The sequence below is a fragment of the Brienomyrus brachyistius genome, chromosome 11 (genome assembly GCF_023856365.1).
Source record: "Brienomyrus brachyistius isolate T26 chromosome 11, BBRACH_0.4, whole genome shotgun sequence".
In the NCBI taxonomy this organism is placed as follows: domain Eukaryota; kingdom Metazoa; phylum Chordata; class Actinopteri; order Osteoglossiformes; family Mormyridae; genus Brienomyrus; species Brienomyrus brachyistius.
Genome location: NC_064543.1, coordinates 14442603 through 14464965, shown reverse-complemented (window position 1 = coordinate 14464965; position 22363 = coordinate 14442603). Strand labels below are relative to the sequence as shown.

Sequence of the window (22363 nt, the reverse complement as noted above, 5' to 3'; positions counted from 1 at the left end):
TGGGGACACAATGTCCCCATAACGTGATAAATATCCTTTTTTTTTCCCTTATGGGGACTGGTTTCTTGGTCCCCATAAGGGAAAACTCTATTTTACAAAAATCAGTGACTGCTATGACAAAACTAAAAATACAAAAACTCTTATATTTTGCTTGGTTACTTATGGTTATGGTTATGGTTAGGGCAGGGTGGGGGTTAAGGTTGTCATAGTTAGTATTAGCATTTTTCTCATAGAAGTGAATAAGTGGGCCCCATAGGGATAGGTATACCCTACGTGTGTGTGTGCGTGTGTGTGCGTGTGTGTGTGTGTGTGTGTGTGTGTGTGTGTGTGTGTGTGTGTGTAATTGTCAGAGAACATTGTGGTCTGGTGAATCTGGAGCTGCATGCCTGAAAAATTATGCTGTGAATGATTAACCTTCAAAACCGTTTTTTATTTTGATCCTCTGAGTTACCCATACTTATCTGACTTTTGATATCCCTATAAAAGTCTTATAAAATATTAACAAACTGATTCACCCCAGTTAGGACTGGATTTCAAAGATACTGGAGGTTAAAATACAACCCTGTATAAAAGCTAAAATAAACTATGGATTTCTTTTCCTTCTCATGGTCTTTGATCTTAAATCACCCTGTGTGATGAGCACAGATGTGTTAAACATAATAGAAATGGACTTATTCGCTTGGAAAATGACAGACGCATTATCAAGACATCCATCCATCTTCCATCTACTTATCCTGAGCAGGTTTAGAGAACCAACACAAATTAACTGAATATTATTATCGTTGGGGGAAAGTACAAAATTACGTAAGTTACATAATGTTTGAGCTGATTGATGCTATCATTGCAAAAACAAACTCCAGCTAGAGAAAATGATCTTCCACTTAGAATCATCCAGCAGACAAAGTGGAGGGTCATGCCTGCTGATCCATATCTATGTAAGGGACATGCACTAAAATGCATTGAATTATAATGTCTTTATGACTAATAGAGAAGATTAATGCTCCTCCAGGTGAACTGCAGACATCTGTGTCTACTGGAGTGTTTACTGGGGGGGCAGCACATTTAGATGAAAGATCCCCATGATCAAGGAACTCATTTGCTTTCCAAATGCTGCCCTTTGCCTCTCCAACCTTCCCAGCAGAGAACAGAGTCGGGTAGGGGGCTCGGTGGGTTGTGTGTTTCCAGCCTGCCTCTTCAGGCCGCAGGAATATAGTAGGTTTTTAATTACCGAGTGGATTGATATGCAAAGTGGTCATTCTAATGGAGATGGCGAATAATTCCGAGGATGGGAGGGGATGAGGACATGCGTACGTTCATGCCGGGTCGTGTCTTACGGGTGCGTTGGGTGTCGCAGAGCCACAAGTCAGCCGTGTTGTTCGAAGGCCTTACTCCATCTGACGGTGCCTATGTATGAAGCCTCCTGGCAAGCCGCTACGTCACGGTCTAGGTCAATCAGCCAGCCATGTGCAATGAACCCATCCATCTCGATAAAGCTCAGAAATCAAACTGACGTGCTTCCACCCATGTGAACCAGATTTGAATTTTATCATGCATTTTATAATCTCTGAAGCAGCACTTTGGGACAGTGATTCTGTTTACACTAGAATCTCGAAGCGAGGAGGATCAGGGCATGGTGTTCCGTCTGACATCTCTATGGCAGGGCTACCAGTCAGCATGATGAAAACTGACAGGGCTTGTGGAATCATCCTGCTCGTCATGTCCATTCTTACTCAGCTGTCAGATGTATGTCAAGTTCCTGTTGAGCCCCCATAATTCCTCTGACGTTCCCCAAGTGAATCTGACAACCGGCATCACATTTCCCATCAGGGCAAGAAAAGTAGAAGGAATAGTATTACAACTAAGCATGTAGTCAAAGCTCCGAATATCAGATTTCCATCTAACCTATATCTTTAAATCCCAGGAGAGACAGGTCTGATAGGAATTTCTGTCTTTTAGCTAATGCAGCAGAGAGGACAGAACTAGAAAGCAGTGAAAGGCCACTGAGCTAAAAGCTAATAGTTAGCCTGTGACTGTGTACGTGTGTTTATGCATGCTTCTGCCTTGTGATGGACTGATATCACATCCAACATACCCACCTGTCTTGTGCCCTGGTCTGCCTGGGATAAGAACCAGGCTCCCCACTACCCAGGACCAGGTAAATGGTTAGAAGGTCATTAGGTGGGTAGTTACAGCATAAAATGTACTTATTTCCCATAATAATAAGATTATAATACTTTTCCAAAAACATCTTTCTCCGCTTCATTTGGATGTTGGCGATACGTAAACTCGAACACTTTAAGTTATTCTTGCCACGAGGAGAAATATGAAAAGCTCAAGCTGTTTGATTAAAATGAAATTACATAAAATTTTGCCACCTGTCCATAGTGCCTAATAAAGATGCACTGTACAGGGAGCCGTAATCAGAGACCCTTCAAGTCATTTCCTGAGTTTGCCGCTCTATCTAGTGTAAACAGCATTATAATGAACTGGTTTCCCTTCACCAAAACGCTGCAATAGCGATGACAGCCCTCCCTGTTTGCTGACAGAGTCTGCTGACGCCATTGTTCTGCGGAACTGCAGTCTTCCTACCCATTGTCGCTGAAGTTTGTTCCTCTGTTGCATGGTTGTCATAGTAGGATTGGGAAGCAGAGCTCATGGGATAAACTCACTGAGCAAACGGTGTGGCTCCCTTCATGCCTCTGAATTAATGAGACCGAATCTCGGGGATGCTGAGGGACATCAGAATGAATGTGTGCTTATCAAGGAAGAGGAACAGGGCTAAGAAAATGACACCTGACCTCTCGCACCCTGGTCACATCCTCTTCCAGTGTCTCTCTTCTCGGCATAAGCTAAGAGCCACGTGAACAGCGTCTTTCTGCAGGGCATTGTCTGCAGGGCATTGTCTGCAGGGCATTGTCCTCCTAAATAAGGACGCATAAGGCGCGCTCTGGTACTACGTTTTTTGGACTTTTTCATACTGGACTTTTTTTGGACTTTTTTTTTTCATATTTACTCATATTTCATAAGCATTTTACCCCAAAGCTGTTTCCAGTCTATATCTGTGTCTCGCCATGATTTATACATGTTTATTTTTTACACATTTTGAATTCTACTTCTATTTTCATTTTTTAATTCTATTTATCAACTTTTATGTTTCTGTTTTGATCGTATGTTTAATTGTATTTAATTGTATTAATTATTGAAATCCCTCATACTTTCCGTCCCTGGCGAATATAAGGATTCTGATTGTGATTCGAATGTGAAGTAAGACTCGGAGCTGTGAAAGCCGTCACATATTTAGTGATGCACGGCCGTGGCATGTCACTGACACTGTGGCCCAGCCAGGGACGGATTACGGACCGGGCCAGCGGGGCCGCTGCCCAGGGGCCCTTGGGGTGCAGGGGGCCCGTGGGCCCCCTAGCCCAAAACAATTTGCAACGCTTATCAACAATGTATTTTCGTTTGTCTATTTTATAGGGCCTACATTCTTTGATCCTCTGCCTACAAGGGCCCCTGACCCTATAGGGAGGGCGTTTGGCTGCCAAGGGCCCTTGAATTGTGGTGGTTGTGGTGGTGCTGGTGGTGGGGGGGGGGGGGGGGGCCCACACAACCCATAATCCGTCCCTGGGCCCAGCTTTTGACACCATTTAAGGGATGGGAGCTTCTCCCTCTTTATACACACTGTCTCTGTTCCACTGTAGCTCATCGATGCCTCTCTAGGTGAGAGGTGTGTACGTGCTGGGTGGCACGGCGGGCGCCCCTGTAATCCTGTTACCTAGCCTGGCGTGCTTCTGTTTGTGCCGCCATGAAAGAAGGGAGGATAATTAAACACCAGCAACAGGCTGCTGAGCGACGGAGTCACATGCCCCGATGGAGTACTGTGTCATGCCAGGGAAAATGTTTCCTCGGTCACCACGATCTGTCCCTGTATCATCATCTTCTTCAGCTATATGCCGTTCAAGAATTTAACAGGAAACTATTTTACAGTCATGTTGAGGCAAAGAAGGAAAATAGATTTTTGGGCAGGCGTGAAGTTTAGGAAGAAGTATTTTCTCGGGGATGATTTCTCAGGGCACTTGAGTGATATTCGAAGCCGTTCTTGTGTCCTTAGATAGCCTTATGCCTTATTATATTCATTCTGTTTATTGTTCAGTTTGGCGGTACGTGTTCATTCATTTTTAGTTGCACATTCGTTCATTTTCCAGGGCTAATATTTCATTGTACATTTTCAGCTTAGAAGAGCACTTTTATTTGTAAAATGCCAAGCAGGTCATTAGAAGCACAATGTGTTCTTTAATATGAGACGTTATTGGGCTTGTCCGGTGTGCTCCATTCAAAATGGAATTCCTCTTGAATGGCTTATATAGACCCCAGCTAATTAACAGGACTCTAATGAATGAAGAGTGAGGTGAGGGTGAGTCTGAGTAGTAGGGATGCCTAGGATGTGTGTCAATTTTCCACAGTCTTTATCACAAATTTATTATGAAATATTTTCAAAACCTTCGTCTTCCATTATACATCGACTATAAATGCAACTTTTTTTTTCTTTATTATAAGGTCGGTGGTTGAAAATGTGCAATCAGGGAGTGATTAGCATCTCTGCTGGTCCGCTCTGGCTTTTATATTGGCCTCACGGTTCACTAGCAAAACGTTAGACATTTGTAAATTCTTCATGCCAAAGCCTCCAACTCATCCTGTATGTTTTATGCATGTTTCATGTATGTTTTATGAGCCTAACTCCCTGATTTCATTTATCCATTTAGGTCTCATTGTTTATATGTTTTATATGACAATAAATGCTGTTATTATCAAAAGGCTGTTGGAAGCGTATCAGTGACACAGCTGAACTAGTCACTTTTTCACAATTATGCAGCCACCCAGCCTTGTGCCCAGTGCTGTCATGATAAGTGGTTGGAAGACGGATGGATCGATGGTGTATTAGTTTCTAATTACTTCCATTATATTCCATTTATTCCCAGTATTTAATTGACTCCCTGTCACTCTACCCTAGTGGAGACTGCTTGTGTAAAGCACAGATTAAAAATCCCCTCCTGCGAGGAGCTAACCAGAGAGGATAAATCTTTCAAATTAATTTTTTTTTAGGATTCTGCTACCTAGTACATTCTGCCTGATGCAACAATGTTCACTGGACAGCGGGCCGATGATTACGTTAGACCCATGTCACCATCTTGTTTTATCAAGAGTTTTAAGTGAAACTGGACATCCTTGGCTCAGTGTATACTGAGTAACACGCTTGTGCTTCTTTAGTGTTCTGGCCCTTGTCCTCTGCTTTGACTAATTGTCCACTTTCTTGCTGCACACTTCTGTCCAATCAGCAGCCTCGAAGTCCTGGCGCTTACCCCTTTCTTGTGGTCCTGGTGTTGGTCCACTTCAAGGTGCTTTGTGCTCAGGACTTGCCCACCCTAAACTGAAAAGGGTCAGATTCATTAATATTACATATAATATTATATATGTATTGTCGCTTTAAAAATAATACTGTTTGATGTAGACCAACTGATGTAGATGAAATATATACAAAACGTCTAATGTCATACTTTTCGGCGGAATATGCTCACCCTTTCAATCCTGGGAACTTGATGGGACATCAAAGCAAATGAGAGCCATGGGATTATGGCTCCATAATCCCATCTCTCCGCAAGATGAGCTACTTGAGCTGTCTCACCTCCATTTCCCTGGCCAAGAGCCATGGGCTGAGGTGCTGCTGACCCTCCAGTGTCATTGAAAGGGTCAGCAGGCCGTCTACCTTACTCAAAGGGTCTGCAACGTAATCTGCTTGGCAGATATTAGTATTTCAGATAATTGACCGAATTACTGGTCAGGGACCCTCACCTCACTGGCCAGCAATGACGGCTCCTCCATTTTCTATTAACATGCTTTTTTTCTGGTTGCCGACACATCGTGCACAGTACAGAAAATGGGATTAAATTATAATTACATCACACCAGCCTTTACGTACACAGCATGGTTCAGGGTCTCAGGGTTTTCAGCACACAGGCTAATAAAGGGCAGGATACTCTAGGTGTGGGATGATGTCATTCTTCAGTTGATTCAACTGGATCATAATGGATCACACTGGCATGGTTAACGATGTCTGACATTTTTTAACTCTGCGTGGTCCACACCCATTGGGTGTTCCAGAGAGTTCCAGTTCTCTGAAAAAGGGACCAGGAAACAGGAATAGGACATGAATTACAGAATGTTGTGCCAAACTTTGCCCATTACCAAGAATGTATTACTTTAATAATGTCCCGAATTTCACATTGATTAGAGCGACTGCACAGCATGGTATGATTATAATGTTTCTGGGTGCCTTTTTGTCGTGGGGGATTAACTCTCCAGGTGGACACAGGTATGACCTCAGCACCCAATATGGGGGGGGGGCTGTATGACCAAACAAGAGTTGGGGAAACTCCACATCTGGAGACCGTTTTATAGACATAATTAGAGCCCTTTAGTGCTCACTAACAAGCTGGCTCAGCCAGAAGTTAATGAGCCAAGGGCAACAGGAGCTCTCCTGCCGGCCGGCTGGACTGGCGGCTCCATCGCTTTCCTTCAGAAGCCTCCAGGGTTTCACGCCTCTGCGTGTTTCTTTTCTCATTCACCATGCGTCCATATTCAGCAGTCTGTGAGTGTGCATGATCTGCCATTATTTTAAATCGTTTCTTTAAATGTCAGAGGGCAATTTTATATTAATCATTCTGACTAGACTATTCATATACTGGCTGGAGTCTCTACAAAGGCAATTATTGCACGTTCAGCTGGATACCTACCAAGGCAGCCCAGTATTTTTTCTCACCATTTATTACCTCAGTTGTTTGAATAAATGCAAACAAATAAAAAAACAAATAAATTTAATAACATGGATAGCCCTGTAGTCATTACTATGAATATGACTGCATTGCAGAAGATTTTACAAAGAAGTTTGTTTTCCATCCATTTTCTGTATAGCTGCTTGTTCTGTTCAGGGTTGTGGGGGGGGAGGGGGGGGTCTGGAGCCTATCTCAGAGGCTACAGGCGCAAGGAAATGAACAACCCATCACAGGGAACACTCACACACCACTTATGCCCACAGGCCATTTCGCAACTCCAGTTAATCCTTTTTTTGGAATCAGAGTACCCAGAGGAAACCCGTATCAACACTGGGAGAACATGCCACCACCACACACAGACGCCTGGTCCCAGAGGTGTGAAGCAACAGTTCTAGTCACTGCACTACCCAAACCTCCATCCATTTTCCAAACTGCTTATCCTTCTGGGTCACTGGGGTCCGAAGCCTATCCCAGAAGCTATGGGCACGAGGCAGGGAAAGATGAAGGATAGAGGACAATCCCATCACAGGGCACACTCACACACCATTCACTCACACATGCACTCCTATGGGCAATTTATTAACTTCAATTAACCTCAGCATGTCTTTGGACTGTGGGGGTAAACCGGAGTACCCGGGGGAAACCCCACGACAACATGGGGAGAACACGCAAACTCCACACATATGTGACCCAGGCGGAGACTCGAACCCAGAGGTGTGAGGCAACAGTGCTAACCACTGCACCACCATACCGGCCACCCCCAAAAAAAACTTGTCTTAAATATTTTATGTACTTAAATCAAATATCCAGCTATATAGTTTCATAAATCCTAGTTTTATCATTTGTGACCGTATAGTTATCAAGGAAACGTCAGCAAGAAAGGAGTACAGCAGTCTGTTGCCGTCGCTGTGTGTGTGCTCGATTTATCAGCGACTGAAAAGCATTCGGAGTTTAATGAGATGCTTGTTTATTGAGAAACAAACAAAGCAACGCCAACACAGAATACTTACTGCCAGGATATGCAGTCCTTATTTGGAGCATGGATAACAATAATTTTTAAATGTAACTAAATGTTTTTCTTCCCATTTTGGATATTGCATTTATTTTTCTGAATCCCTTTAGTATACTAAATGGACATTAAAATGGACATTAAAAGTCCCTATGTGGGCGTTGACTAACTCGTCTGTCGCTGTCATCAGACCCCTTGTCTAGGTGCTACAGCGTCGACATGTTCTCTATCAGCACTTTTTTTCCGGCCGGCTTTTCCCGGAACAGCGTGATCTTACACAAACATAGGCAGACGCATTCAACCACGGAAAATATGTCAAAATGACATTTCAAAAAAACGTCTTCTGTACGTGCATTTACTAACGCCAAGGTCTTCCACTTATATGGTACAGCAACCCAGTCTCTGTTTGCATTAGTCCTCCTCATCGGCAGACGCATCTCTGAGGCTGCGGAAGGAACTTAACTCCTTCAGCACGATATTATAGAGAAGATACTCTGAGATCTGATCGTCATACCGCAAATTTTAAAATGCATTAATATAAATTCAGGTAAAGTCCATTATTATTTCACTAACGAAACAAAAAATACACTATAAAAATCATATTCAAAGAATCATCTTCAAAATTTTAAAAATGCAATTAAAAAACACTTTTGTATCGCGCAATGCAACTAATAAAATGTTTACTGTGCATTGCATTTATTTTGTAATTCTTCTGAACAATGTAAAGCTATGCATGATTGTCTAAAGCAGGTGCAGAAGTGTAATTGTATCGATTATTGTAAAAGCCGTTTACATTTTGACACTTCATATATCATATTTTATCAGTCTCAAATAAATATCCCATGACGTTTGTTTACAAAAAACGAGATGTATAATATCTTGTATGTTTTGACTGCACGAACTGAAACTCAAATATCTAACAATGTCAATAACATAAATCTATCTTCTTTTTGTTTACGCATTGCCCGGATTTGACCACAATACACCATTGTCACAAAATAATGATGAGCAAATCGTACATTACAATAAACATGTTGAAAGGAACAGTGGTTATTTAACAAAAAATATTAATTTCTACATTTTGCTCAGTTAAAGCTCTGGCTTATTCAGGTCTTCCTTCCGTTCTGTTAACTGCATCCGTCTTTATTGAATGATAAACCATTTGAGCCTATAATTTATTTCTTTATTCATACTACTTCGCAAAAATAAAATAATTTCCCGTTATTTCCGACTGGAAGCTAATAGCATTCAATATTTACATTCCCTAAGTATCCATTCATCAGTCTTCTAGCAGTTAATACCTGGTATGGGTTGCAGTTTTTATTGTAAATATGTGAAATTAATACGAGCTTATATCTTTTTATCCATAAGCAAACAAACAAAGTCACTATATAAATAAAAACTCTGACGCCGAGGGAGTTATAAGATTTTAAACCTAAGGTTGTCATTTTAAAAACCGGGTGAAACAAACTTGGTATGAAAAAGTCAAGCAGATTAAAGTGTTTGCGGGCATTAAAAATTTCCTTAACTCAGAAAATAAAAAGGTGAATCTTGTGTCCAATCGAATGACATTGCTCATCCATTAAATAAAGAGCTATATAGCCCACGTCAGCTATTCACTTAATTTCCTACGTAACCTAGTTATATTTACTTCGTAAATTATTCAAGCAACACAATATTTATTTATTTTATTTATACCATTATTTAAGGAAGTAATGTGTTGCCGAAATATGCAACATCAATAATTAACATTCCAATGGCAAAATTATGCCAGGAGCACAGACGTATTACGGGCCGTTCGACCTGTATACCGTCGGCGGAAATAAATAATCAAATACAAGTGGTGATGCAAAACGTCCATCACAGAAACGGAAAACCGTCATCCTGCTCTTTGATCGGCGTTGCCGTCTGTCCCTTTTCTTTTTATTCTACCAGTAGAAGCAATTCAGGCCGGTATGACTCTCTTATGAATTTCCCAATGACGTAAGCGATGCTGCCCGTTCTCATTGGCTCTTGGGTGAACGGATCACTGATGGGTGCTTTACTCCTGCACACCTCCAAACCCCCGCGGGGGGACAAACACTCACCGTTCATAAATACCTGAATGAGCAGTCCCACAGAGCGACAACTCACGGAGTGAAGGACGCATCACTGGTTAATCCAGTTGCCTAATTAGACTCAAATACCTGCTGAGGGAGTTTAATATGAATTCAAAAGTTGATGGACCACGCAGAGGACGATCCTTCGATTCTATGAACATGTGTTTTGAAGAGAAGCATCTGAACAATGAGGTGAGGTGTCCTGAATGTATGCATTATAACAGAGGTGGAAAGTTCAGGTTCAGAGATTCAAAATCCAGACCAAGATTTTGTTTCAACTAACCAGCTGAGCGCTCTGTAAGTGTGGCTCTTAATGCGCAACTTGTTGGTGGAGACAAAATCCTACTATGGATTTTTACTTTTTGAACCTGAACTTTCCAGCTCTGCATTAGATTTAACTATGAAATGTGTTTACAGTACAAGACATAATGTAGGTGACGTACATTAAAAAGGGACTTTAATTGGCTGTCCCGCTTTTATCGTAACCAAAGGCACTCACATTTTCTCTTCATTAAAAACCTCTCACTAATTAAGTCACTTCTGATAAGCGGGGCTAAGCCTATCTGAAGGACACGGCTTCAACGACGGGTTAAGCGTTATGAAGGAATATTATTACAAACTTGCATGGAGAATAAAAACGGTTTAATATTTAACTTTCTTTGATGCTTATGTTTTTACACAATAGATTTCTTTAACCACTTTAACACTTTGCTTAAGGTGTGCACGATAGTTGACAAAGGAGAGCTATAGGTGCTCAGAGAAAAAAAGGGTAATTAAATAGCAACCACGCATAAACAAATTAAATATACGTTTTTCCTTAATGAAAGTATTGGAAGTTCTCAAACACGTGTAATATCGGCATATTGTAGTTTAATCTACAGCAGTTATTCTGTTTTTATAAATGCATAGATGTGACTGAAAGTGATAAATAGCCAAATTATGAAGTGTTGTCTTAGATTGATCTACACGATTTTTATAAGATGCAGAAGCCAGAGACTTTTGGTTTAGACATTCGCAATTCTTGGGATAAGTAACTGAATAATCTGACCTTTTCTGCAAAATGAAATTCATTTCCCTCTAAACTCATTTCCGCGTGGTATATCCGTTTCTGCCCGTATAAAACCTGGGTCTGTTTCACGAAACAGGATTTCTTAGCTGGGTTGAATTTAACTAGAAATCATGTTTGTTCAATGAGAGTTTAGGCAAGGAGCATTCAGCATTCCTATTGGACGATCATGAGTTACATCTTAAATTAACCCAGCTGACTGGGAAATCCTGCTGCGTGATTCACCCCTCCTTTACCAGTGAAATGAACTGTAACCTTTTCCGTTTTAATATAGTAAGAAAAAGGTTTTAAAGATTGATATAACTGTATGTCTTTTTATTTATATTGAAGGAGAAGCAAAAGTACTGCCTAAATAGTTTACTATTTTTTCAGTTTTAATGTTTAGTTGCATCAAACTAAACAAACGTCAAGAAAGACAATACCATCACTATCGACTTTCCTCTACAAAATATAAAATCTCACTTAAATAATACTTTTAAAGACAGTGTTATTTGCAGTAGTGTTGGTGTGAAGTGATGGATGATAGACCTATTTTAATTCCATTGCATAATCAGATATGGGACATGCTGGGATTATCTGGGACATTTTTTGCAACAGCCTTTTGTGTCTGTAGGAAATTTTCAATGAGATAATCTGCAATGGCTATGTGCCTCATTAAATGCAGACAGCAATTGGTGTAGTGGCCAGACAGCTGCATTTAGGATAAACCCATTTACCACAAAACATGCCGTTCCAGGCATATGTAGTCCCAGTAATACCTGACAGTGAAACAATTTAAATTGATCAAAAATCCTAGGAGAACTCCGGGGATCAGATGTGCAACAGAAAAAATCAACTGGCAGATTATTCAGACTCCTGTGTGGTTTTTTCATGGACAGATGAACAAATCTGTGTTCAGCAAGATTGAGGAGAATAAAGACAACAAGAACTCGTCCTCAGAGAGGAGTCGCGCAGAAATCATATTCTCCCTGAATAATGAAGTCGGCGGACTTCTGAAGACACTCAAACTTTTTCAGGTAGAAAATTATCTCTGTGTCTATGGTCATTCAGCTAATTGCCATTTTTGAAAACGGAAGACTTCACATCTCTTTATTCTCATTCCTTGTCTGTAGATATTGACAGTTTTCATCATAGAGCCTTACCATACGTAGCTTGTATTTCATATATAACGGTTCCTTAGTAGTACTGAACTCTGGATTGATAACAAAGATTATTTAGCTGATGCTGATGTTTTTGAATTTGATTATTAGGAGAATCACGTCAACCTTGTTCACATTGAGTCCAGGAAATCAAAGCGGCGTAACTCGGAGTTTGAGATCTTTGTGGACTGTGACAGTGAGCAGGAGCAGCTTAATGAAATCATCCAGCTGTTACAGAAGCGTGTGAAGGTCATCAACATGAACGTTCCTGGCAACTCCTGTCTGCCTGAGGAAGGTACATGTTCCCCCACAGCAGCGTAATGTTTGTGCAACCACAGTGCAAGCTGAAGAAAGATTTAAACTTTAAAATATGTTAATTAGTATTGTGATTTTTTTGTGCCAAAAATGAAGTAATGGAGTTATTCAAGATGCAAGCCTGATTTTTTTCCAGATTTGGTTGATGTGCCATGGTTCCCCAAGAAGATCTCCGACTTGGACAAGAGCGCCAATCGCGTCCTGATGTACGGTTCGGACCTTGATGCTGACCACCCGGTGAGTTGTGCCACCACCTCATTTCTAGGGTATGGAAGACTTTCAGAGGTGGTCTATACACCAAGCGCACTGTTCACTCAGGGCCTGGTGCTCTTTACACAGGGCTTCAAGGATAACGTCTATCGCAAGAGGAGAAAGTACTTTGCTGACTTGGCCTTAGGTTACAAACAGTAAGTCTATGATTTTAATGGGGGTATTTTCTTCTACAGTTAACAGAACATGCATAGTTGTGCAGATCTTGTGAATTGCAAAGTTCCGCTTTCTTGTCTGAGCAAGTAAAGCAAATGTTTAGGCCACTATTCGCATGCCATTTTTAGAATTAATGGATAGTGTTTATATGCATGCAGTTTAGCATAATGATAACGAGCTAAATGAAATTTGAGACACCCAGTGCTGGCTTCTGGAGAAAAGCATAAATAATTAAAAAATTAAAAATTAAAAAATTTTATTGTTAACTCTCTTAGACCTGATACTCATAAATTGTTGTATAAACTAACACGATCATTTAAAAATATCTTTTTAATATCTGTATATCTTGTATGTGTGTCATCCAATTCTATCTATGGGCTTGTCGTTAACAAATTGGCATTTGTATTAAATGTTATATTATTTTATTTTTATTTTATTATATTTTATTAAGTTTCGTATGTTATTAAAGACCCCGTGACCCAGTAGGATAAGCGGTTTGGAAAATGGATGGATGGATGTTATTAAAGAAGCTTAACAGACAGATTAAGAATGTGTGTTGGAAGGGAGTCCCCTGGTTCTGTTCTTCTGTTCTGTATGTAAAATATAACCACAGATTATCTTAGTGATCACAAGCTGTTTTAACCTCTCAGAAAAGTGATTGTGGTAATTGGTAAATTGAGTATGTGACAGTACTATTCATGTGGCACTCCCCTTTGGCAGTGGGGACCCCATACCTCGCATCGAATTCACGGAGGAGGAGGTGAAGACGTGGGGAGTGGTGTACAGGGAGCTTAGCAATCTGTACCCCACCCACGCCTGCCGGGAGTACCTGAAGAACCTGCCCCTGCTGGCCACATACTGCGACTGCAGGGAGGATAACATCCCGCAGCTGGAGGACGTGTCGCGCTTCCTCAAAGGTGAGAAACGGAAGCTGCACTATACCGGGCTCCATACCCAGCCCTAAACTGTGTAGTGTCAGTGTGTCTATTCTGTATCCAGCCCTATACTCTGCAGGGTCAGTGTATCTATTTTGTATCCAGCCCTATACTGTGTAGGGTCAGTGTGTCTATTCTGCATCCAGCCCTACACTGTATAGGATCAGTGTGTCTATTCTGTATCCAGCCCTACACTGTATAGGGTCAGTGTGTCTATTCAGCATCCAGCCCTACACTGGATAGGGTCAGTGTGTCTATTCTGTATCCAGCCCTACACTGTATAGGGTCAGTGTGTCTATTCTGTGTCCAGCCCTACACTGTAGAGTGTCAGTGTATCTATTCTGTATTCAGCCCTATACTGTATAGGGTCAGTATTTCTATTTTGTATCCAACCCTACACTGTATAGTGTAAGTGTGTCTATTCTGTGTCCAACTGTATGCTGTATAGTGTCAGTGTATCTATTCTGTATCCAGCCTTATACTTTGCAAGGTCAGTGTGTCTATTCTATATCCAGCCCTAAACTGTGTAGTGGCAGTGTGTCTGTTCTGTATCCAGCCCTACACTATATATCATCAGTGTGTCTATTCTGTATCCAGCCCTACACTGTATAGTGTCAGTGCGTCTATTCTGTATCCAGCCCTACACTGTATAGGGCCAGTGTGTCTATTCAGCATCCAGCCCTACACTGTATAGGGTCAGTGTGTCTATTCTGCGTCCAGCCCTACACTGTATAGGATCAGTGTGTCTATTCAGCATCCAGCCCTACACTGTATACGGTCAGTGTGTCTATTCAGCATCCAGCCCTACACTGTTTATGGTCAGTGTGTCTATTCTGTATCCAGCCCTACACTGTATAGGGCCAGTGTGTCTATTCAGCATCCAGCCCTACACTGTATAGGGTCAGTGTGTCTATTCAGCATCCAGCCCTACACTGTATAGGGTCAGTGTGTCTATTCTGTGTCCAGCTGTATGCTGTATAGTGTCAGTGTATCTATTCTGTATCCAGCCTTATACTGTGTAGTGGCAGTGTGTCTGTTCTGTATCCAGCCCTACACTATATATCATCAGTGTGTCTATTCTGTATCCAGCCCTACACTGTATATCATCAGTGTGTCTATTCTGTATCCAGCCCTACACTGTATAGGGTCAGCGTGTCTGCTTCATTTTTAGTCTTATACTGTAAAGTGTCAGTGTTTCCATTTGAACCATTCTTATGTGAGGTATTTAATGTGTGTTTCAGAGCGCACAGGCTTCACCATCCGACCCGTGGCCGGCTACCTGTCCCCCCGAGACTTCCTGGCGGGCCTGGCTTTCCGAGTCTTCCACTGCACGCAGTATGTGCGCCACAGCTCTGACCCGCTGTACACCCCAGAGCCGTAAGTCCCTCCCTCCTCCCTGCCGTCGCTAATGCTAACCTGCATGGCTGCTCGATCTGGGTCTTTTGTTTGATGAGCCTTCCCTAAATTTGGGTTGCTGTGTAGGGTGGTGATGGAGCTGTCAAGGCAAATTCGCCGCACAGTTGCATGAAGCCTTTGCTTTACTCCTTTAGGATTCGGTAACAAATTAGTAGCAATCAGCTAAGTCTTTATGCAGTAAGTTATTCAGAACATAAATTGAAAACTGCTTAAATAAAACATTCCATAACCAAAAGAACTGAAGCTATTTGGCGGTATTATATTGTATTTATTTGTATTTATTCTATTGTATGTATGTAAAATGTTGTATGTAGCCAGAGATGCTAACTACTCACTCATCTGCATATTTATGTATTAACGTATTAAGTGTAAATCTAATGTGCACGAAGTTACCATTATTTCTGACCTCCTCTGCCTGGTTCCAGAGACACATGTCATGAGCTGCTGGGTCATGTGCCCCTACTGGCAGAGCCCAGCTTCGCCCAGTTCTCCCAGGAGATCGGGTTGGCCTCGCTGGGAGCCTCTGACGACTCGGTCCAGAAGCTGGCCACAGTGAGTGCTCCCACCTCGTCCTTGACCGCCGGCTGTTCTCATGGCCGCATTGAGGTTCCATTCAGCTACATCTGGTACTTCTGTTACAGTGCTATTTCTTCACGGTGGAGTTTGGCCTGTGCAAGCAGGAGGGGAAGCTCAGAGCCTATGGGGCCGGACTGCTGTCCTCCATTAGTGAGCTGAAGGTATGCAAAAGGATTTTTTTTCAACAGTCATACTCACCCCCTACACCACATACAGTCACATACATCACCACACGCATCTAACATTCCATTAACAGGTGAATGGGGGAGGAGAGTTGGAGGGTCTTCCTACACCCTGCTCCCTGCCAGAGATGATGGGGGGGGGGGGGCGCTTGGGTGGTCAATCGGCTGGCGGCGCCCTGGGGTTGCAGCTGGAGCCGGGAGTCGCATCCATTCTCCCGCACGTCGGAGGGCAGTCCGGAGTGAATGGACTTATGTGTTTTTGTCTGTGTGTGTGGGTGTCTGTGTATGTTGTGGGGATGTGTGTATGGTCTATGTGCATGGCTGAGAGGTGTGTTGCGGGAGTGTCTGTGTGGCTGGTGGGGGCCTGGGCCTCTTCGGCGTGTGTGGGGCTCTCTACCGGGGGCTGGTCGTCCCCCGGCCACCTGGGGTCTTAGGGGCCCTGGCCTTGGCTCGTACGGGAGCGGCCGCCCTTACTTACGGGGTCGGCTGCCTGTTGCCTCTGGTTCTCTGGGATTAATGCCCTTTTGGCTGCGGTCATTGGCTTCCCACCCTTGCTAATTAGTACGGTCCATGTTCCAAACACACGCACACAATGCACGCACATAGCACACGCACACAGCATACGCACACAGCATATGTACACAATGCACGCACACAATGCACGCACACAGCATAAACACACAATGCACGCACACAACGTATGCACACAACACACGCACACAAGCCTGCATATCTTGCCTACACAATTGAGCATGCATGTAAATACACTTGCACGCACCCCTCCAAGCACACACAAAAAATTTTTATGTTTGTATAACTGTGTTACTTTCTTCGTTCTTTATTTTTGTTTGTGTTCCTCAATTTATCCATTTCTGCACTTCTTTCAGATGCTGTTGATCTTTTGCCTTTTTTCTCCTTCCCTCTCCTTTACAGATGCACCAATTGGAGATCGTGTTTTCTACTCTACCCATATCACTCTTGACTTATGTTTCTCACTTTTTTTTTTGTTCTTTTCTTTTGTTTCTCCCCCCCCGATCTGTCCCTCCTCTTCGGCCAGCTCAGCCACTGCAGTATTTTACATGTGCTAAAAATAAAAGAAATAAATAAGATACAAAGAAATCGATCAACATGAGGGGCCCATACAGAGCTTATAGAGCCCCTCATGGTAAAGCAAACATGTTTGGCACAGCAGGGCATTCAGACCATGATTCTGCTTGCTAAAGCTGAGGGAAAAACAAGGATTATCAGCCTGTATTATCCTACGTTACATGATGAGTATATAACTGGCTTTCATATCAAAGTGTTTGATTTTAAACTCTCTATATATGCATTTCTACAATATTCTCTCTACAGTTAGTCGTGTATTGTTGTATAAACAAGCAGCAGTTTCGTGAAAAACGTATTCAACTTACAAAACAACTAAGCAAATATACAGCTGCTGACTGGTCCTGTAAAATCACACAGCATTGTGGCAGCTTTTATAACCTGTAATTAATCATTAAGAAGCGCAGGCCACATGCATCACACACAATGACCAACAGTGTCTGCGTAATGCTTTTGTGTGTTTAGTAGATGCACAGTTCACTGCACCACAAAATATGCCAGTCACTATTATCTTTTAATCTTGCTGAGTCGCCCACCATCTGTCAAACCCCATCCAGTTATGCTTACATAATTTATACACTTCTGCATGCTCTGACTGTAGTAAATACAGCCACCTCCTTATCATGTCGTTTTTGCATGAAATCAGTCTGAGTAATATATTGGGCTATGCTGTGCCATTGTTTTTTCTGAATGATTATTCCATCTCATTGCAGCACGCCCTCTCTGGGAATGCCAGGATTATGCCATTTGACCCAAAGACTACCTGCAAGCAGGAGTGCATCATCACTACCTTCCAAGATGTATACTTCATGTCAGACAGTTTTGAGGAAGCAAAAGTCAAAATGAGGTAGGAAGACATGTCACTTTGCAGCCACCTGCGGCCAGTAGACCACGTATGCATTCAGAAGACCCATTTGTGTTTAAAAGAAAAAAAAAACATAGCCCTGTGTATGATGTAATTGTGTCTGTTGAACAGGGAGTTCGCTAAGACCATCAAGAGGCCTTTCACTGTGCACTACAACCCCTACACCCAAAGTGTGGACGTGCTGAAGGACACGCCCAGCATTCTCAGCATAGTGGAGGAGTTGCGGCACGAGCTCGACATCGTGGGCGACGCACTCAGCCGACTCAACGGGCAGCTTGGGGTCTGATATCCGGCTGGATCCCCAGGAGTTGATCCCAGCCATCCTTTCAGTCAAAGGCTCCCACATGCAGACATCGTGCTCCTTTCCAAACCCAACCCTTCAATCCAGAACAACCAAAGATTCAGCAAATGAGATAGAAGCCTCCAAGAAATCTTTCACCGTTTAACTTGCGTTAAGATTAGCAACCTAGGGGAGAATCAAATGTAGTATCTTTTATCCTGTAAGCAACTGGTAAATGCATTACTTTTTTGTATACAGTTCCTACATTTGTTGTCTCAGATCAAATTAGTAGTCCCCAGCTTGTCCATCTCTGAAGCATGCTCAGACAATCTGTAAAACATTTCACACTATACATGTCATATGTTCAAGGTCTGTAGTAACTAACAGTGTTAAAGTATTGATTATGATTTGATGATTAAATATTCCTGATTGTATATATGCATTTCAGTTGATGCTGTTTCTGTGATGTATCTTTTTTCATTTGCTGCTTGCTGCAATCAGAGATGATTTCTCAGCTACACACGGGCCCCCCAAACGAATTGCTTGAATGGTTATATGCAGTGTTTTGACTGGGGATTGCTCTGTCAGTCTGTGTTAATGTCGCTTTCGTGCTGCTGTATGTATTCCTGTTTTCCCTAAAATAGTTTTTTCCAAAATTGCAACCATGCCTGGCAACTAATGACTAATGAAGAATTTAATAGCCGACCATGTCGAGATATGCTTCACAAAGAACAGTATGTCTGATATGCCACCTAGTAGTAAATAGACAACACTAAGCTTTCTAAATATCCATTTAAATAAGAGTATCATTTCAACAACAGTCAAGCCGCATTAAAAGTGTGAGCAAGGCACAATTTTAACAGGAGTTAACAGGAGTTGTTCTACATCAATCACCTTCTGACTCGACTTTAAAACATTCACTGTGTCAGTTGATTTAAAATTATAAGTCATTGACTTGTTCAGTTACGCTGTATATTTATATGATAAATTAAAACAATACCAGGAATATGTGTTTTGTCAGCATGCCGTTTGTCTGAGTGGTAGATCTTGGCTTGAATCTGATATGTGTTCCCATCTTTGAAGGCATCAATGACCACTGTACTCTGGGTATAATATAGTCTTGGTGCGTCATGTTCATTAATGATACAAAACTGTCAAACATGAACCCATAGGGATGCTTGAACTACTCAGAAATCTGCTTAGTACCTGCACATTCTAAACATGTTTGCAGATGCAAGTGTCCTTTTTGACAGGTACAATTACAGTTTTTAGGCCTCTTTCACAAAGTAATTATAACGACTAATATTTAATTATAAAAGCTGATTAGAAATAATCCCCAATTCATGATTCTACATCCAATGATATACTGTATTTAGCCATATGCATCCACTGTGACATCAAAGGACGTGATATCAAATATTGATGGCTGACCAACACTCAGTTTAGCCTGTTAAATAATGTCAAATTTAGTTATGTGTCTAGTTAATTTGCATACACTCGATATATGCTGCCTACTACACTATATATAAGCCTGTAGTATATGCCTGTGTGTTACATACAACCGGGGTGCCTTACATATGCCTGCGACCTCCCACATGACTGACATTCTGTATATAACAACCAACCATAATTGTTGCACTTGTTTGAATATAGCAAAGTTTATGTTTCAATTTTATTCTTTTTTTTCTCTTTCATGAAATTTTACTAAAATAAATGTGGTGCGAAATGAAAAAAAAAAGCATAAAAACGTGCTGCTGTGTTACTATTCGTGATTGTAATTTTGTCATCGTTGTCCTTTCCAATGGGGCATGGATAAGAGTGAGATCTGTAATGGCAGTGAAGATCTGGGTTCAATCCGATCTTTGTAATGAATGACGCAAACTGGCTTGCATTCAGGGCAGGCAGAACAACGAGGTCCTTCTTCCATTTACTGGTTCACAGCGACACCTAATGTCAGCTTCGCACTGACTGGGCTGTTTGTCAGCTGTGGTAATATCAGTCTTTTCCAAGTGAGGTCACATGATAAGATCTGCAGGCTGAGGAATGAATGACGTGAATAACTGAGAACATAGACGTATATTTATCACGTGAAAAAATAGGTCATTCGCAATTCCACATTAGGGAAATGCAGTAGGCAATAATACATCCCTGCGACCCTGTCTAAGATAAGCAGACGTACAAATAGAAAATTAAATATCTGTATTTAATACAGTCATTGCTTCAATTTCTGACTTTTATACATGTAGGATCCAGCGAATGTTTGTGTCACTGATGACAGGGTATAGGGGTTCAGTAAGTGTCCCATGTGAGGACGTCAATCCCGCACACACAGGTAGCGTTTATCTTATCTTACAGAGAGAATAGTGAGATATTATGGGGCCCCCGTCCACCAGGGGGAGCCAACACCCTGATGAATCACAGAGCACTCCATTCAAAATAATTCGCTTGGTTTAAATAATCCAGGTACTTGTTAATTGACAGTTCTCGTGACAACAATACCGAATTATATTTTTGATGTTTCTAAATGCTAATGTAAGTGTAAGTAATATAATGGGAGGCGGGAATGCAATCCTGTCGTTTCTGCTATATTTGTCAATAATATAAGGATCTTACGACATTCAGTGTTAACAACATTTCTGGATATTAACAGATTCGGTTTTTGAAGATGCTAAAAGAAATGGAACTTATCATAAGTTACATACACGTTCATTTATATTAAATTGAAACCCCAAACGGTTCCAGAAATCTGACAACCAGCCAGATTTGCTTAAATGGTTTCACGTTGACGCTCATACTGTGTTATCACAGCTAACTTCATTTATAAAGTACTGGACTGTCTTGCACGTTTTGGATCACTACCACCGCTTTCACTCTAAGCAGCACGCTTGCTAGCCATGTTCTCATATAGGCTGCACACGAACAGTATTTTTATGGGGTTGTTTTACGGATAAGAACAGTGTAAAAGAGACAACCTGAGAGCAACACGACAGTTTCGCAGCGCGCCAGCCCACTGAACGGACTGCGGCGTCACTATGTTGTTCGTCTAATTTTACTCCGTATAATTTAAGGGAGAAAATAACACGCCGAACTGAGTTATCCTTCCGCATTTTAAGCCGGCAGTCCACGGTGTCTTCGGAAATTTACAAAGCGTGTAAGCTATTAATAATGTAAAGAGAAAAAAACACAGTAACACAATTGCGGTGTAATACTACTTCTCGCGGAACGTGGTTGCCATGGCAACACAAAGGTTCTCAACATTCGTTTGGGTCAGTGGGTTGGGGCTTCGGTGTTTGCAGTGTTTTCAAAATTATTTTAGCATATTTTACAAAACAGTAATGGAAAAGGCACTTGATCATAGTTTGTATGTGGGGGAGAAAAATAAACGAAGGTTGAGTGCTGTAGAGCCCCGATAAATTTGAGCTATGTATTTGTAAACAAACTAAAAAAAAAAAAAAACAGTTCTTGGTGAAGACCACTGTGTGCTGCTACAGAAACAGAAAAACACCGGAAAGTGGATAATAATCGTAAAGGAAAAGCTATGTGAACCGTATATTAAGTTTATAAAGCTAGATATTTAGCAGGAAAGCTGTAGTTCAGAATACAAAATGTTTCATGATAATAACCATGTGGCAGAATTTGAATTTGGGGTGCAATGCTTTGTTTTGGGCAATAGGTGGGGAAATTGTACCAATATCACACTCTCCAGCGAGCCTTGCACACGGGCTGCGGTTATATACCATGCAACATCACTAATATCGAACAATTACCATTACCGATGTGTGCAGGGAGAGCAGAATGCAGTAGATATAAAGCTGTGGAGCACTTCACTGTGAAATGTGTGCTGAAGTCGGATGCCTTGTGTTCTGCTGCCTGGCTTTCCAGCTCAGTCTGCTGCAGTACAATACTCATATAATCATAAATTCATTTGAAGGATTGATAATAGATTAACAAAACTAACAGTAAATAAAAAGGATCTACGGAACTTCCAGCTGTAGAGTTTTATCTGAAAAAGGCAGAATACAGCCTTCGCCATACCTGTGTATTTCCTGGTGGCACTATTTTTATTAATCTCTCACCTTCTTCCACTATATCTCTGAAAGCTCGTACCTGTTTCTGCAGGA

The 22363-nt window shown here is 41.7% G+C and overlaps 1 protein-coding gene across 2 annotated transcripts; it reads left to right on the top strand.

Moving 5' to 3' along the window:
• Positions 1–9886: 9886 nt before the first annotated feature.
• Positions 9887–18645, top strand: LOC125704204 (tryptophan 5-hydroxylase 1-like). 2 transcript variants are annotated; one of them, XM_048969564.1, is made up of 11 exons: positions 9887–10130; positions 11883–12020; positions 12285–12438; positions 12595–12695; positions 12798–12865; positions 13605–13801; positions 15061–15196; positions 15661–15787; positions 15877–15972; positions 17811–17944; positions 18074–18645. In XM_048969564.1, the coding sequence occupies exons 1-11, from the start codon at positions 10044–10046 to the stop codon at positions 18246–18248; spliced, it is 1413 nt and encodes a 470-aa protein (XP_048825521.1). In that variant the 5' UTR covers positions 9887–10043; the 3' UTR covers positions 18249–18645. The 2 variants fall into 2 exon arrangements, with proteins under 2 accessions (XP_048825521.1, XP_048825520.1); XM_048969563.1 differs by having other exon boundaries at positions 9890–10130; positions 12255–12438.
• Positions 18646–22363: the final 3718 nt, after the last annotated feature.